Source organism: Leopardus geoffroyi, chromosome A3 (assembly GCF_018350155.1).
Source record: "Leopardus geoffroyi isolate Oge1 chromosome A3, O.geoffroyi_Oge1_pat1.0, whole genome shotgun sequence".
Classification (NCBI taxonomy): Eukaryota; Metazoa; Chordata; class Mammalia; order Carnivora; family Felidae; genus Leopardus; species Leopardus geoffroyi.
Window position 1 is genome coordinate 103060026 of NC_059336.1, and position 13601 is coordinate 103073626.

The following is a 13601-nucleotide window of genomic DNA, read 5'->3' on the forward strand; positions in this document are numbered from 1 at the left end:
ACAATTTTGGAAAAATATAACAAAATCTTAAAATCTACCCGATTTTAAATCTTACTAGAGAGTTATAGTAATCAAGATAGTGTGTTGCAGGCAGAAGTACTCACATATGTGTGCAATGAACTGATTTTTGTCAAAGCTGCTGAAATAATTCAATGGCAAATGAATCATCTTCTCAACAAATGATGTTGGGACAAATGGGAATCTATATGCAAAAAGTGATCCCAATGTACAACTCACACTTTACGCAAGAATAAACTCCAAATGGATCACAGACCTAAATGTAAAAATGCAAAACCATAAAAAAAAAAAATCTGCAGAAAACACAGAAGAAAAATTTCAGGACCTGGGGTTGGGCAAAGAGTTCTCAGACCTGACACCAAAGGCATGATCCATAAAAATAAAAAATTGATCAATTTAGATTCATCAAAGTTTAAAACCCTTAAACCTCTTTGACCTTGGCCTCAGCAACCTCTTAGTCAACATGTCTCCAGAGGCAAAGGAAACCAAAGCAAAAATAAACTATTGGGACCTCATCAAAATGAAAAGCTTCTGCACAATGAAAGAAACAATCAGCAAAACTAAAGGGCAACTGACAGAATGGAGAAGACATTTGCAAACGACATATCAGATAAAGGGTTAGTATCCAAAATCTATTAAGAACTTATCAAACTCAACACCCAAAAAACAAATATTCCAGTGAAGAAACGGCAAAAGACATGAATAGACACTTTTCCAAAGAAGGCATCCAGATGGCCAACTGACACATGAAAAAATGCAAATCAAAACCACAATGAGATACCACCTCACACCTATCAGAATGGCTAACATTAACAACTCGGGCAACAACAGATGTTGGCGAGGATGCAGAGAAAGAGGATCTCTTTTGCAATGCTGGTGGGAATGCAAACTAGTGAAGCCACTCTGGAAAACAGTACGGAGTTTCCTCAAAAAACTAAAAATAGAACTACCCTATGACCCAGCAATTGCAAGACTAGGTATGTATCCAAGGGATACAGGTGTGCTGTTTCAGAAGGGCACGTGCACCCCAAAGTTTATAGCAGTGCTATTGACAATAGCCAAAGTATGGAAAGAGCCCAAATGTCCATCGATGGATGAATGGATAAAGAAGACGTGGCATATATATATATATATATATACAATGGAGTATTACTCGGCAATCAAAAAGAATGAAATCTTGCCATTTGCAACTACGTGGATGGAACCAGAGGGTATTATGCTAAGTGAAATTAGTCAGAGAAAGACAAATATCATATGATTCAGTCATATGAGGACTTTACGATACAAAACAGATGAACATAAGGGAAGGGAAACAAAAATAATATAAAAACAAGGAGGGGGACAAAACAGAAGAAACTCATAAATATGGAGAACAAACAGAGGGTTACTGGAGGGGTTGTGGGAGAGGGGATGGGCTTAATGGGGAAGGGGCATTAAGGAATCTACTCCTGAAATCACTGTTGTACTATATGACAACTAACTTGGATGTAAATTTAAAAAATAAATTAAATTAAAAAAAATAAAACATTTGCTCTGGGATAGGTGTTCTTAAAACAAGCTACAGACTGAGAGAAAATATTTGCAGTTCACATATCTGAAAAAGACTTGTAATTAGAATACATAAAGAACACTCAAAACTGAACAATAAGAAATTATGCATTTTTTAATGTGTACTTATTTTTGAGAGAGAGAGGGAGGGATGGAGGGAGAGGGAGGGAGACACAGAGCAGCTTCCAGGCTCTGAGCTTCAGCACAGAGCTTGATGCGAGGCTCGAACTCACAAGCTGTGAGATCATGATCTGAGCTGAAGTCAGACCTTAACCGACTGAGCCATCCAGGCACCCCAGAAATTAATCCAGGTTTTAGATGGACAGAACTTTACCCAGTAGAGTCCTCATGGCAAATAAGCACATGAAGAGATTCTCAATATTATTAGTCATTAGAGAAATGGAAATAAAAACCACAATAAGACCTCACTGCCTACTTATCGGAATGACTTGTTAACAAACAAACAAACCTGACAATATTAAGTTGTGAGGATGTAGCGTAACACAGTCTTTTATACATTGCTGGTGGGAGGGAATGTAAAATGATACAACTAATATGGAATACAGTTTGGCAGTTTCTTACGAAGTTAAGTATGCATTTGCCATAGGACCCAGCAATCTCACTTCTACATATCTGCACAAGAGAAAAGAATATTTATATTTATATTCACACACACACACACACACACACACACACACACACAAAGCTGTATGGGAATGCTCATAGCAGTTCCATTCATAATCACCAAAAACTGGAAATGACATTCTAAGTATCATTCAGTTCAGTGAACGATATGCATGTGAACCAATGCACAAACTGTGGTACACTGGGGCGCCTGGGTGGCTCAGTTCGTTAAGCATTTGACTTCAGCTCAGGTCATGATCTCATGGTTTGTGGGGTCAAGTCCTGCGTCAGGCTCTGTGCTGACAGCTCAGGGCCTGGAGTCTGCTTTGGATTCCATATCTCCCTCTGTCTCTGCCCTACCCCACTCACTCTGTCTCTCTCTTTCTCTCTCAAAAATAAATAAACATAAAAAAATTTTTAAACCTGTGGTACACCTACACCATGAAATATGACTGTTACAGTATTAATTAGTAAAACGACTATGCAGACTAGAATAACATGGAAGAATCTTAAATGCATTATGCTAAATTTAAAATGCCAGACTCAAAAGGCTATGCACTTGTTGATTCCGTTTATATGACACTGTGGAGAAGACAGAACCACAGTGATGAAGGACAGATCAGTTCAGAGGTGACAGAACGGTATCCTGACTGTGGTGGTAGTTACCACATATAGAATATGTAGCTCTATGGGAAAAATCATGGAAATGTATATCAAAAACATTTTTTTCTGTCATTAAACTGTAAAAAGCAGATGGGAGAAGGTAACCAAAAGAACCTCCACAAAGAGAAATTTGGGGGAAGGGGAAGCCTTCTGAACCACCCCACGGGCAAGGAGGATGCTGAGACCCTGCCCTCCTTACTCACTTAGGGCTACCATGGGGAGGAGAGGTGAGGCGTTTGTTACATGTTTCCCTTTCTTGTCTCCCCAGTGAGGCTGTTTCTCTTCTAGTGGGAAGGCCACAGAGTGGGCAGCAGTTTTAAGACGGGGCCCCCACCCATGGGATCCCCACACTGCTCAACCTGCCCTCCTTCCCCATGACCACCTGCTCCCATCCAGCTAATCACAAAAACCCTGCAAAGTAACTCAGGACAGATGTACTGACAAGAGGGACACAATTGGAAAGCCATGGAGGACTGCAGGAGAGGGGACAATACTGTCCATCCCCATGAGATCAGTGCTCCAGACCCTTGCAGAAAGCAGCCTCCCCCTACCCTGTAACACACACACACACACACACACACACTCCCTCTCTCTCTCTCTCTCTCTCTCTCTCTCTCTCTCTCTCAGGTACATCACAGGTACACCTGCACATACACACACCATCGCAAATACAATCACTCGTTCACGCAAACACAGTTGCAATCACAGGCACCGGCACACAGGCATGTGCACATGCACTCACAAACACACACCCATCATAACCTAACATAACCAAGTGAGCACATTTCCCGGTAAACAGAGGAAGCCCAGACAGGGCTGTGCATTGCTGCTGTGAGAATTCCTGCTGCCTCTAGCTAGACGTCCGTGGGTTGCCGGGCACCCCACCTGTCTCCTCTGTGGCAGGAGACAGTCCCACGGGTGCCATTCGTTCTCCAAACACCAGCCAAGTCTCCACCAGCCAGCGGGTCGTACTGCTGGGTTCAAGAGCCCCAGGCTCATAATGTGTTCAGATCAGGTCAACTCCAGGTATGCCATGTCACCTCAGGTCCTCTTGAGTCTGATCCTTTGTGCACTCTGAATTCCCCTGCTTTTGGCCCTTTCCTAGGTCTGCAGCTTTTTAACTCTGAAGGATGGCTTCACTGGGCCTCAGGCATTTGCTTGATTAAAATCACTAGGGACAATTTTAAAAAATACTAATGCCTGAGCCCTAACCCAGGCCATTGGAGTCAGATTCTCTGAAATGAGGCTGGCATCGAGATTTCTAGAAGCTTCCCAGGTGATGTGATGTGCAGCCAAGGTTTACCCAGAGACTGCCCAGCTTGGTCCTGCTCAGACCAGCACCCACATGACCACACTCCATTCATTTTGCTGAGCTCCTGCTAGCTGCCTGCTATGTGTGGTCCCTGGGTAAAAATCCCAGATATGGTCCCTGGCCCTGGGGCCCTGTAGTGGAGAAGATAGACAATAAAGTCAAAAATCTACCGAGAAACCCCATTACAAATGTGATCGGTCCTATTCCAGAGCCCTTCACAGGGCCATAACAGAACACACAAGGGCAGGGAGGAGACCTGTTTAGCGTGGGGTTGGGAAGGCCTCCGCAAAGGGATGCTTATTTGAGTAGGGACCCAAAAGATGAGAAGCCCCGTAAAGAGTGTCCCTGGGACCTTCTTCATAGTTTACCTGTCAGACTCCCCCAGGCGGGGGCTGGGAGGGGAGACCTCTCAAACACCTAAGACTTTGGGTGAAGGGCAGTTTCACTGGAATTTTTTAAACCAACCTCTGTGGACGATCCTTTTTGCTCCCTTTCCCTTTCACAAAGCCCAGTGAGGCAAGGATCAGAACCACACCTCCCAGGAACAGAGCCCAGAGAGCTCACTTTTCTGCCCCTGCAGCAACCACAGACATGTGAGAACTGCCAGGGTCTCACCTGTTTTCCACGTAACCTGGAGAGACAGCAATAGGCCCCATAAGATGAGACAGGGGCAGGGCAGGCGCCCCAGCATCTCCTTGCACATCCTGTCCATCCCTCCCCTCTGAGGGCTCCGACTGGATGCACCTGCCCTGTGCTTCTGGCCCTCAGCTCTGAGCCTGATGTTCTGTTTTGCTTTGTACTCTACAAAGTGGGTGGGAGATCCATTGCTCTGCTGGTGGGTCCACTGTGGCCTCAACCGAGCCTCTGCTGCCTGGTGGCTCAGTGGCTTCCTGCAGTGCCCATTGAGCACGTCTGCACTGACACCACCCACCTCTGGTCTGAACTGAGTTCTCCCTGCCTGGAGTCCCTTCCTGCACCCCAGGGGCTTCTCCGTGACCCTGAGTGTGCCTGCCTGGTTCAGGAATTTAGACACTGAGTGTCTGTGGGGAAGGGGAAAGGTCTGGAACTCAAGGAGAGGGACTGAATTTTCTCCACTCCTTCCTGGCTGTGTGACCTCGAGTAAGTCACAATCCCCCTGGGTGAGGCCCTCCTCCCCAAAATGGGGATGACAGTGGTCCCCACGTCACGGGGCTGCTCGGAGAATTAAGAGCCTGGAGGATGCTCAGCAAAGAACCTGGCAGTCATCAGGCTTTCGGTAACCACGTGCTCTCCTTCCGCCTTGGGTTACTGCTACTGCTGTGGCCGGTATCGTTGGGGTGGCCGCCCCGCTGCCCACGGGCCACGCCCATCACAGGGGGAGAGGTCCCCGTCGGCCAGAGCCTGTCCGGTGGTTGCTGGCTCTGAATTCAGCAATTCCAGTTCTACCTTCCGAAGGCTCAATTTCATCTGCATTCTTTTAATTGTAATCATCGGTTCTTTACTGGTTAATATAAAAGTGAAATCGAGTGAAAAATCCAGTGAGGCTCCAACAAATATAAAGGGCAAGGAGAGAAAAACGGAACATCAAGCGGCCTGTGTGGGAAAGGAAATGTAGCCCCAAATCTAAGGCCCCACAGGCGCGGGGCGAGGCGGCTTCGGGAACCTCCGGGCCCCCCTCCGCCTGCGCCGCGCAAACGCCGCTCACAAAGTCCGCGCGCGTTTAAAAGTCGGCAGCGGTGGGAATGAGATTTCAGTTGGAAATTTGAATGCTGGGAGCTGGAGGGCGGGGACAGCCTCTAACCTAACGGGGTGACCGGGAGCCCCCTTGGGGACCCCCCGAAGCCCAACGTCTCCTACACCCGGAGGAAACCTTCCCCCCAAGCCCACGAGTCCCCCGCGGCCCGAGGCTGTCGCGCAGAACGCGCGGCGGGACCAGCCCGGGTCTTCCCAGGCGCCCGGCCCCGCGGTGCGTCTCAGGTGACAGAAGGGGGGGGGGGGTCGCCGAGAACCGCTCGGAGCCCCCAACGCAAGCCCCCAAGCGGTAAGCCCAGGTGGTCCGGCCTTGGCTTCGCGTCCCGGGCGAGCGGGACCGGCGGGAGGCGGGAGGCGGGAGGGCACTGACCTGGGAAGCCCGGGACGCGGGGCCGGCGAGCAGCAGCAGCAGCAGCAGCAGGAGCGCGCGGGGACAGCGGGGCACCATCTTGCCAGTGGGAACCGCTGGGCTGGGGATGGGGGGACGCCGCCTCGGTCCGGCCCACGCCGCGGCCGCCCCGCGGGGTGCGGGGCGCCGCGCGGCCCCGGAGCGGCTCGCGCAGGGAGGGCGGCGGGAGCCCCGGAGCGCGGCCGGCGCCGTCTCGGGTCCAGGTGCGCCGCGCGCGGGCCACGAGCGTCCGCAGCCGCCCGCACGAGACAGCCCCGGCGAGGCGGGGAGGCGCCAGCCCCGGGGCCGAGGCCGAGGAGGAGGGGCTGCCCGGCCAGGAATGCGCCTGGGAGCGCGCCCAACCCGCGCGGCTCCCCGAGGAGGCCGGGCGCGACGCCGAGGACGAGCGCGGGCATCCGGAGGGCCTCGCGGGCAAGGGCGGCCGAGGCCGCGCGGCCGGTGTGACCCGCACGCGCGCCCGGCCGCGAGCCCACCCCGGGCGGAGCCCCCGCCCTGGCCGTCCCCTTGCCCCGCTGGGGAGACTGAGGCGCGCGTCGGCGGCCGCTGGCGGCAGCGTGGCGATCCCCATCCAGCTCTGCTCCATTCGCAGCCCGCTCACGGACACCTTCCTCCACCGCCTTCAGAGAACAGGACGGGCTGGGCCGGGAGGTGGGCTTCATAAACTAAGTTCTCCCTCTGAGTAGACGGGTGTCCTTCTAAATCGTGCTAGTGGGGAACAAGAACACACATGCACGGTGACCGAGAATCTGAAGTCCGCCTAACTGATAGTCCGCCCCACCCCAAACCGAAGGAGAAACGCCTTAAAACGGAGGCCAGGTTATCAGAACATTGGATGCTTTGCTGAGGTCCGTGGGAAACCCCCCCGGGAAGGGCAGGCATTCGTGGTCTCAAGTCCCCTGCATCCAGGGGCTGTGGGGGGAACCAGATGGCCTCAGCCCCAGGCTCCTGGAAAACATTATTTAAGTTCTTACTGGAAGAATGTTTTCAGAAGGCAACACTGCAGATGTCGTGGTGCACACCAAGTCTGGCCAAGCCTCAGATCCATTTTTCCTTTCCGCATTTCACTTAGCAGAACCCACTCACAGCCCGAGGAGTGGAGCTAAGAAGACTGCAGTGGGAGCAAGAGCTGTGTTCCATTGGAAGGCACAAAGGAAAGTTGGAGCCCCCTGGAAAGCGAGGGCAAGGTGTGGGCTGGCCACCTGAGCGTTCCTTATCCGGGAAATCCTACTGGGCTTCCCCCTCTACCTTCCTGCTGCAGGAAATAGAGCAGGGCCCCTGTGATCTTATTTTGCATTCCTGCTTAAATCTTGGAGAGCAGTGCAATACATCGCTTCTCCTGTCCGGGTAGAGGGGCCAGGCAGCAGCGGTCCAATCCCAGGAAGCCTGTGGAAATGGTGGTTTTCTGCCCCAATCCCTCATGTGTTTGTTTGCCGTTGATGCCAAAAGATGCCAAAGCCTGTGTGTTCCCCGGGCCCCCTTTCACTTACCCCTCCCTCCCCACTAATGAAACATTTGGTTCTGGTCGCTGTGGCCACGTTTAATATGTGTTTGATCCCACCTCATGTTTATATGGTGACCTCCCCTGGCAGGCCGGGACTTGTCGGCCCTCTTCTGGCTGTGCAGTGGGAACCAGACGCTCACAGAGGTAAGCGGGCATTCTTTTTTTCTTCTCTTGCCCTCTCTGTGGCTTCATAAAGCTGAATCTGGGCATGGTTGAGTGACTCACCCAAGGTATGCAATCTCCAGACTCAGGCCGCTCCCAGAGCTGTGCTGTTTCCAGCACAGACTGCCTTCTTCCTTCCACCTTTTCACTTAAATACAAGAGCATAGGGTTTCAGGAATTTTAGTTGTGGTAACAGAATTTTGTTTTGTTTTGTTTTTCCTTTTTTCTTTTTTTTAAATTTTCAAGCATTTATAAGTTTTAACAGGGATATTTTCCCCCTATCTACTGATTTCTGTTTGTTGCCCTTGTCCTATGGCCACTCTTCATTTAGTGCTCTGGTGTCTGGTGTGAATTCACCTTTTAAGGTCCCACTGTACTAGCAGTACTGCTCCTTCTCTCTCTGTCCCCAACTGCCCTTGACCTGCAGTGATCAAGGCAGACCCAAACTGTCAGGGCTGTCTGAAAGCAGACCATGAAAATAAGCCACGCGTCCTATATTCGGTGCTACGAAAACCAACCCTTGGCTTCAACAAGATGAGTCTATCCTCTATTTTACCTCTTGTCTTTCCTCTATATTTAGTTTTCAAGAGAATATTCCAGAATGTCAGGGATGGGGCGAGGGGAGGGGGGGGGTCTACACATACAAAGAAAATATTTGTAAAGCTTTTTTTTTTTAAGTTTATTTTTTGAGAGAGAGAGCATGAGCAGGGGAGGGACAGAGAGAGGGACAGAGGATCCGAAGCAAGCTCCATGCTGTCAGCAGCAAGCCCAATGCAAGGCTCAAACTCACGAAGCACGAGATCATGACCTGAGCTGAAGTCAGATGCTTGACTGACTGAGCCACCCAGGCGCCCCAATATTTGTAAAGTTTTTTGACAGAATCGATTGCCATCTCCTGGTATCAGTGCTTTTGCTGAAACACTTGTGTTCCCTGCGTGGGAATGCAAAACAAGAGAGGAAAATTTGCTATAGAGGTCTGTTTGACACCTAGTCAGAAGCAGCAGCTCGTCTGAAACAGCCATTCCAAAGCTGTCCTGTAGGGTTCTCTGGGTGCCCATGGAGTGGTGCCCCACTCCATGTTGCATACCCTGTGGGGTTTCATATGCTTATTCTGCCTGTTGGCTTGCTCAGCTCTGCTTCTCTCCCTTTCCCACCTTCACCCCACATCTGTGATTCTAAATGTCATCAGCCCCCACTAAATACCTACAAAGGGTCTTAGGAACAAAGCCCAGCGTGTTAGCCTGACCCAGGACAACAGGGGAGGAACAGGGGTGGGGGGGTGATCTAGAAGGAACACAGTGATGGTCAAATTCACTCTACACAGATTCTTACCTGAGTGCCAACTCAGGGCACAGCCCTGGGTGAGGCGCTACATCACGCTTTCACACCACATCAAAGACATGAACCAAAAGTTTGTTCTTTGAAATGATAATACAGAAAGGGGTTACAAACAAAAAATACATGGATACTGTCTTTTGTAGTTACCTACACACTTACCTTTACTGGTAATATTTATTGCTTCACGTGGATTCAAGTTACTGTTTAGTATTATTTCACTTCACCCTGAAGGACTCCCGTTAGTATTTCTTGTAGGGTGATATTGCTAGCAAATAATTCTGGTTTTGTTTATCTGGGAGTGTCTTTCTTTTTCCTTCGGTTTTGATGGATAGTTTGCCTGGATACTGAATTCTTGGTTGACAGGTGTTTTTTTTGTTTTTTTGTTTTTTCCTTTCAGTCCTTTGGCTATCATCCCATTGCCTTCTAGCCCCCATGTTTTCTGATGAAAAATCAGTTTTTAATCTTACTGAGTATCCCTTGTATGTGATGAGTCACTTCTCCCTTGTTGCCTTCAAAATTCCTTGTCTTTTGACAGTTTGATTATGATGTATTTCAGTGTGGATCTCTGAGTTCATACCACTTGGAGTTTGTTGATCGTTCTGATTGTGCAGATTAATGCTTTTCATCAAATTTGGGAGTTTTCAGCTGTCATTTCTTCAAGTATTCCTTCTGCCTCTTTCCTACTTTCCTCTCTTTCAGATTTTCCCACTATGCGTATATTGATATGTTTGATCCATGGATCTCTGAAGCTCTGTTCATTTCTTTTTTTCTGTTTACTTTTTATTCCCCAGACTGAATAATCTCAATTGACCTATATTCAATTTCACTGATTCTTTATTCTGTCTGCTTAAAACTGCTATTGACCCTCTCTAATAAATTTTTCATGTCAGTTATTGTACTTTTAAAAAAATTTTTGTTTAAAGTTTTTATTTATTTTTGAGAGAGAGAGAGAGAGTGCAAGTGAGGGAGGGACAAAGAGAGGGAGACACAGAATCCGAAGCAGGCTCCAGGCTCTGAGCTGTCAACACAGAGCAACGTGGGGCTTGAACTCACAGACTGCGAGACGGTGACCTGAGCAGTAGTCGGCACTTGACCGACTGAGCCACCCAGGTGCCCCTGTATTTTTCAACAGAAAAGTATTTCTATTTATACTCTATTTGGCTCATTTTTTATAATTGCCATTTCTTTACTGATATTCTCTATTTGGTGAGATATTGTTCTCATACTTTATTTAGTTCTTTTGAATGGTTTCCTTTAGGTCATTGAACATATGTAAAATAGCTGATTTAAAGTTCTTGTCTGCCAAGTACAACATCTGGCCTTTCTCAAGAATATTTTATTTTTATTTATTTATTTTTAACTTTTTAAATGTTTATTTTTGAGAGAGACAGAGACAGAGAGAGACAGAACGCGAGCAGGGGAGGGGCAGAGAGAGAGGGAGACGCAGGATCCGAAGCAGGCTCCAGGCTCCGAGCTGTCAGCACAGAGCCTGACGTGGGGCTTGAACCCACAAACTGTGAGATCATGACCTGAGCCAAGGTAGGACACTTAACTGACTGAGCCACCCAGGTGCCCCTCAAGAACATTTTATATTGATTGCTTTTTTCCCCTTATTTCTTTGTGTCATAATTTTTTTGGTGAAAGCTGGACATTTTAAGTAATGGGATAACTCTGGAAATCATATTTTATCCTCTCCCCAGGATTGGTTGTTGCTGCTTGTTTTAATGTTTGTTTGTTTAGTGACTTCTCTAAACTAATTCTGTAACATTTGTAGTTTTTGTAATACAGGGCCACTAAAATCTCTCAGTCATCTGGCAGTCAGCGAATTATTAGACATAATTTTCTTTAAATTCTTGGAGCCAGGAAATCTCCCAGTCTTTGTCAAGGTGCTTGTGTGTATGGTAAGATACATCTTCAGCGCTCATCCAGCCAATTTACCAGTCTGCCTTAGCCTTCGCTTCCTGCTTGCAGTCTTTGCTGAGCAGAGCCCTACATATGCACATGGCCTTGAGGATCGGAAATACAGAAATGCATTGGAGCTTTTCCCTTTGGTTTTACTTTTGAGGTTTTCAGTTAGTTTGTTTTTGCTTCATTGTTATTTACTGCCTCAGGCAGCTACGTTAAAACACTTGACTGCAAATGCTTTTTAACAAACATTCCCAAGGAAGAGGCTTTTAACACTGGGCAAACTCTGGCCCAGGTCAGATAAAGGAAAGCCTTCTCGCCATGAATTCCAAGGAACCACTAGACCAATCAAAGAATAATATTCTTTGAAAATGAGATTTTGAAAGGTCTCCAGCTCCATTCTGTTCCCTACAGTACTAGGAATGTGGGCCCTGAATTTTGAAGGCAACTGCTGAGCTGGGGAACAGAGTAGAAGAGTGGGGCAGATGAAAGGAAACCTTGTGTTCTTACTGAAATTCAGGCATTATTCTGTAGTAAATGCTTCTTAGGTTGCTGCAAGACTGGTTAGTTTCCAGAGTTCTGAAAGTTAATTTTGCAAGTTGTTTTTTTTTTTTTTTTTTTTTTTTTTTTTTAAGTTTTTCATTGTTTCTATGAAGGGACAAACTTTCAGAGGTCCTTAGTCCCTCACTATCTCTGATGTCACCCACACATCATTTTCTTAAGCAGATGGTTTTACTTAGCTGGACACAAGTCAAACTTGGTGGTAGCGGAAATCTCAATTCCACTTTCTTAGCCTTGGCTGGGCTGCATGGAGTCTGTCCCACACACGCAGAGTACAGGGTGAGCCAGTGATTTGGGGGTTTATACACAGAACATGGTCACCTTCTTTCTCTCTTTCGGTAATTCTTTGCTTTCCAGCTGCTACGCTTCTAATCTTTGTCTTCTTCCAATTCAGCACGTAAAAGCGCAGGTTTATACCTGGGTTTACTCTGGCAAGAACTGTGGTCTGCTATCAGTGTAAAAGGCATAAAAAGTGGGGAAATCACCCAGTGCACTTCCCTCATCCAAGTGTCGAGTCCCTTCGAGTCTCCCTGCTTTGTGTCTGTCTCCAATGTCTCCAAGTAGTTCTTACTTAAATTTTGTCTAGAGTTGTTATTTGTGGGGAAGTTTGGCCCAATAGAAGGTACTTCTCCATGATCAGAACTTGAAATCCACAAGTACAATAATATGAATTATAATACGATTCGTTATTTAAAAAGCAATTTCATAGTGAAAAGCCTAGCTTGCTTATTCCCTTAATAGAAATGTCTAACAATAATCCTTTGGAAGCAGATGCACTAATGGGCAAACTTTTTTTTTTTAAAGAAGGGAAGATAAAGTTTATGGAGTATTTTATTTTTAGTAGTGCTGAATCTAGAATAGACACTGTCACTAATTCTCTGTCACTAATTCTTTGCCCCAAATTAAGAAGCGGAGAATCAGAATTACAACTATTTATTGTAGAGACAGAATTTGGAGGCTGGAATGAAAGACAACTGTCATACAAAATGATGTAGCAAGCAATAACCAAAACACAGAAAGTGTATTTCAAGTTTTGATATGCAGTTCAACCCTCCCAGGGCATTAACCTCCCTCTGATGCCAAGGATCCATAAGTGAGAAAAGCAAATGAGGATACAGGGTTCAGTTCTAGCCTGAGGGATCTATGAAGGTTTCCTGGTTCCCCATTTTCTCACCTGTAAAATAATCTCAGAGGCCCCTTCCAGCCGCCAAGTTCTAATTTTTTGTTTTTTTGTTTTTTTTGAGTGAGAGTGCAAGAGTGAGCGAGTGGTGAAGGGGCAGAGATAGAGGGAGAGAGAGAATCCATGCTGTCAGCACAGAGCCTGATGCAGGGCTCGATCTCATAAACCATGAGATCATGACCTGACTCCAAATCAAGAGTTGGATGCTGAACCGACTGAGCCACCCAGACACCCCCCAAGTTCTAATTCTGAGAGAACTGGAAATATTCCAAAAGAATAACTGTTTTCCTGGACTGGTGGTGCTCTTTGTGTACTTTTTTTTTTTTTTTTTTTTTTTTTTAAGGAAGAGCTTCAATAGTAGCTAAGTGGCGGGGTTGTTGTTGTTGTTGTTGTTGTTGTTTTTTTACAGATCCCAGAGGTTTTTAGTAGCAGATCAGTCATGCTCCTTGGGGTGATCAGACAGATTGAACACACTGATAAAGTGAGTAACTTTATCAAGGTCCTGAAGGTGAGTGTCCAGAGGTGCTGGGGAAGACATCACAGGTAGGAAATGCAAAACCTACTTTAGCATTTCTGAAAGGCACAATCTATGGAAGGGAAACCCTTACTGGATTTTTTAAAAGTTTCTTATTTCATCTCTAAATTTGTT

General features: G+C 47.1%; 1 protein-coding gene across 1 annotated transcript in view; it reads right to left on the minus strand.

Annotated features, from left to right (window-relative positions):
* Positions 1-6571, minus strand: part of FBLN7 (fibulin 7) — a 49914-nt gene extending 43343 nt beyond the window's left edge. Inside the window, exon 1 of the mRNA XM_045446883.1 lies at positions 6267-6571. Within this exon, the coding sequence (XP_045302839.1) occupies positions 6267-6344 (78 nt within the window). The 5' untranslated portion in view covers positions 6345-6571. The remainder of the gene's footprint in view (positions 1-6266) is intronic.
* Between the last annotated feature and the right edge of the window lie 7030 nt (positions 6572-13601).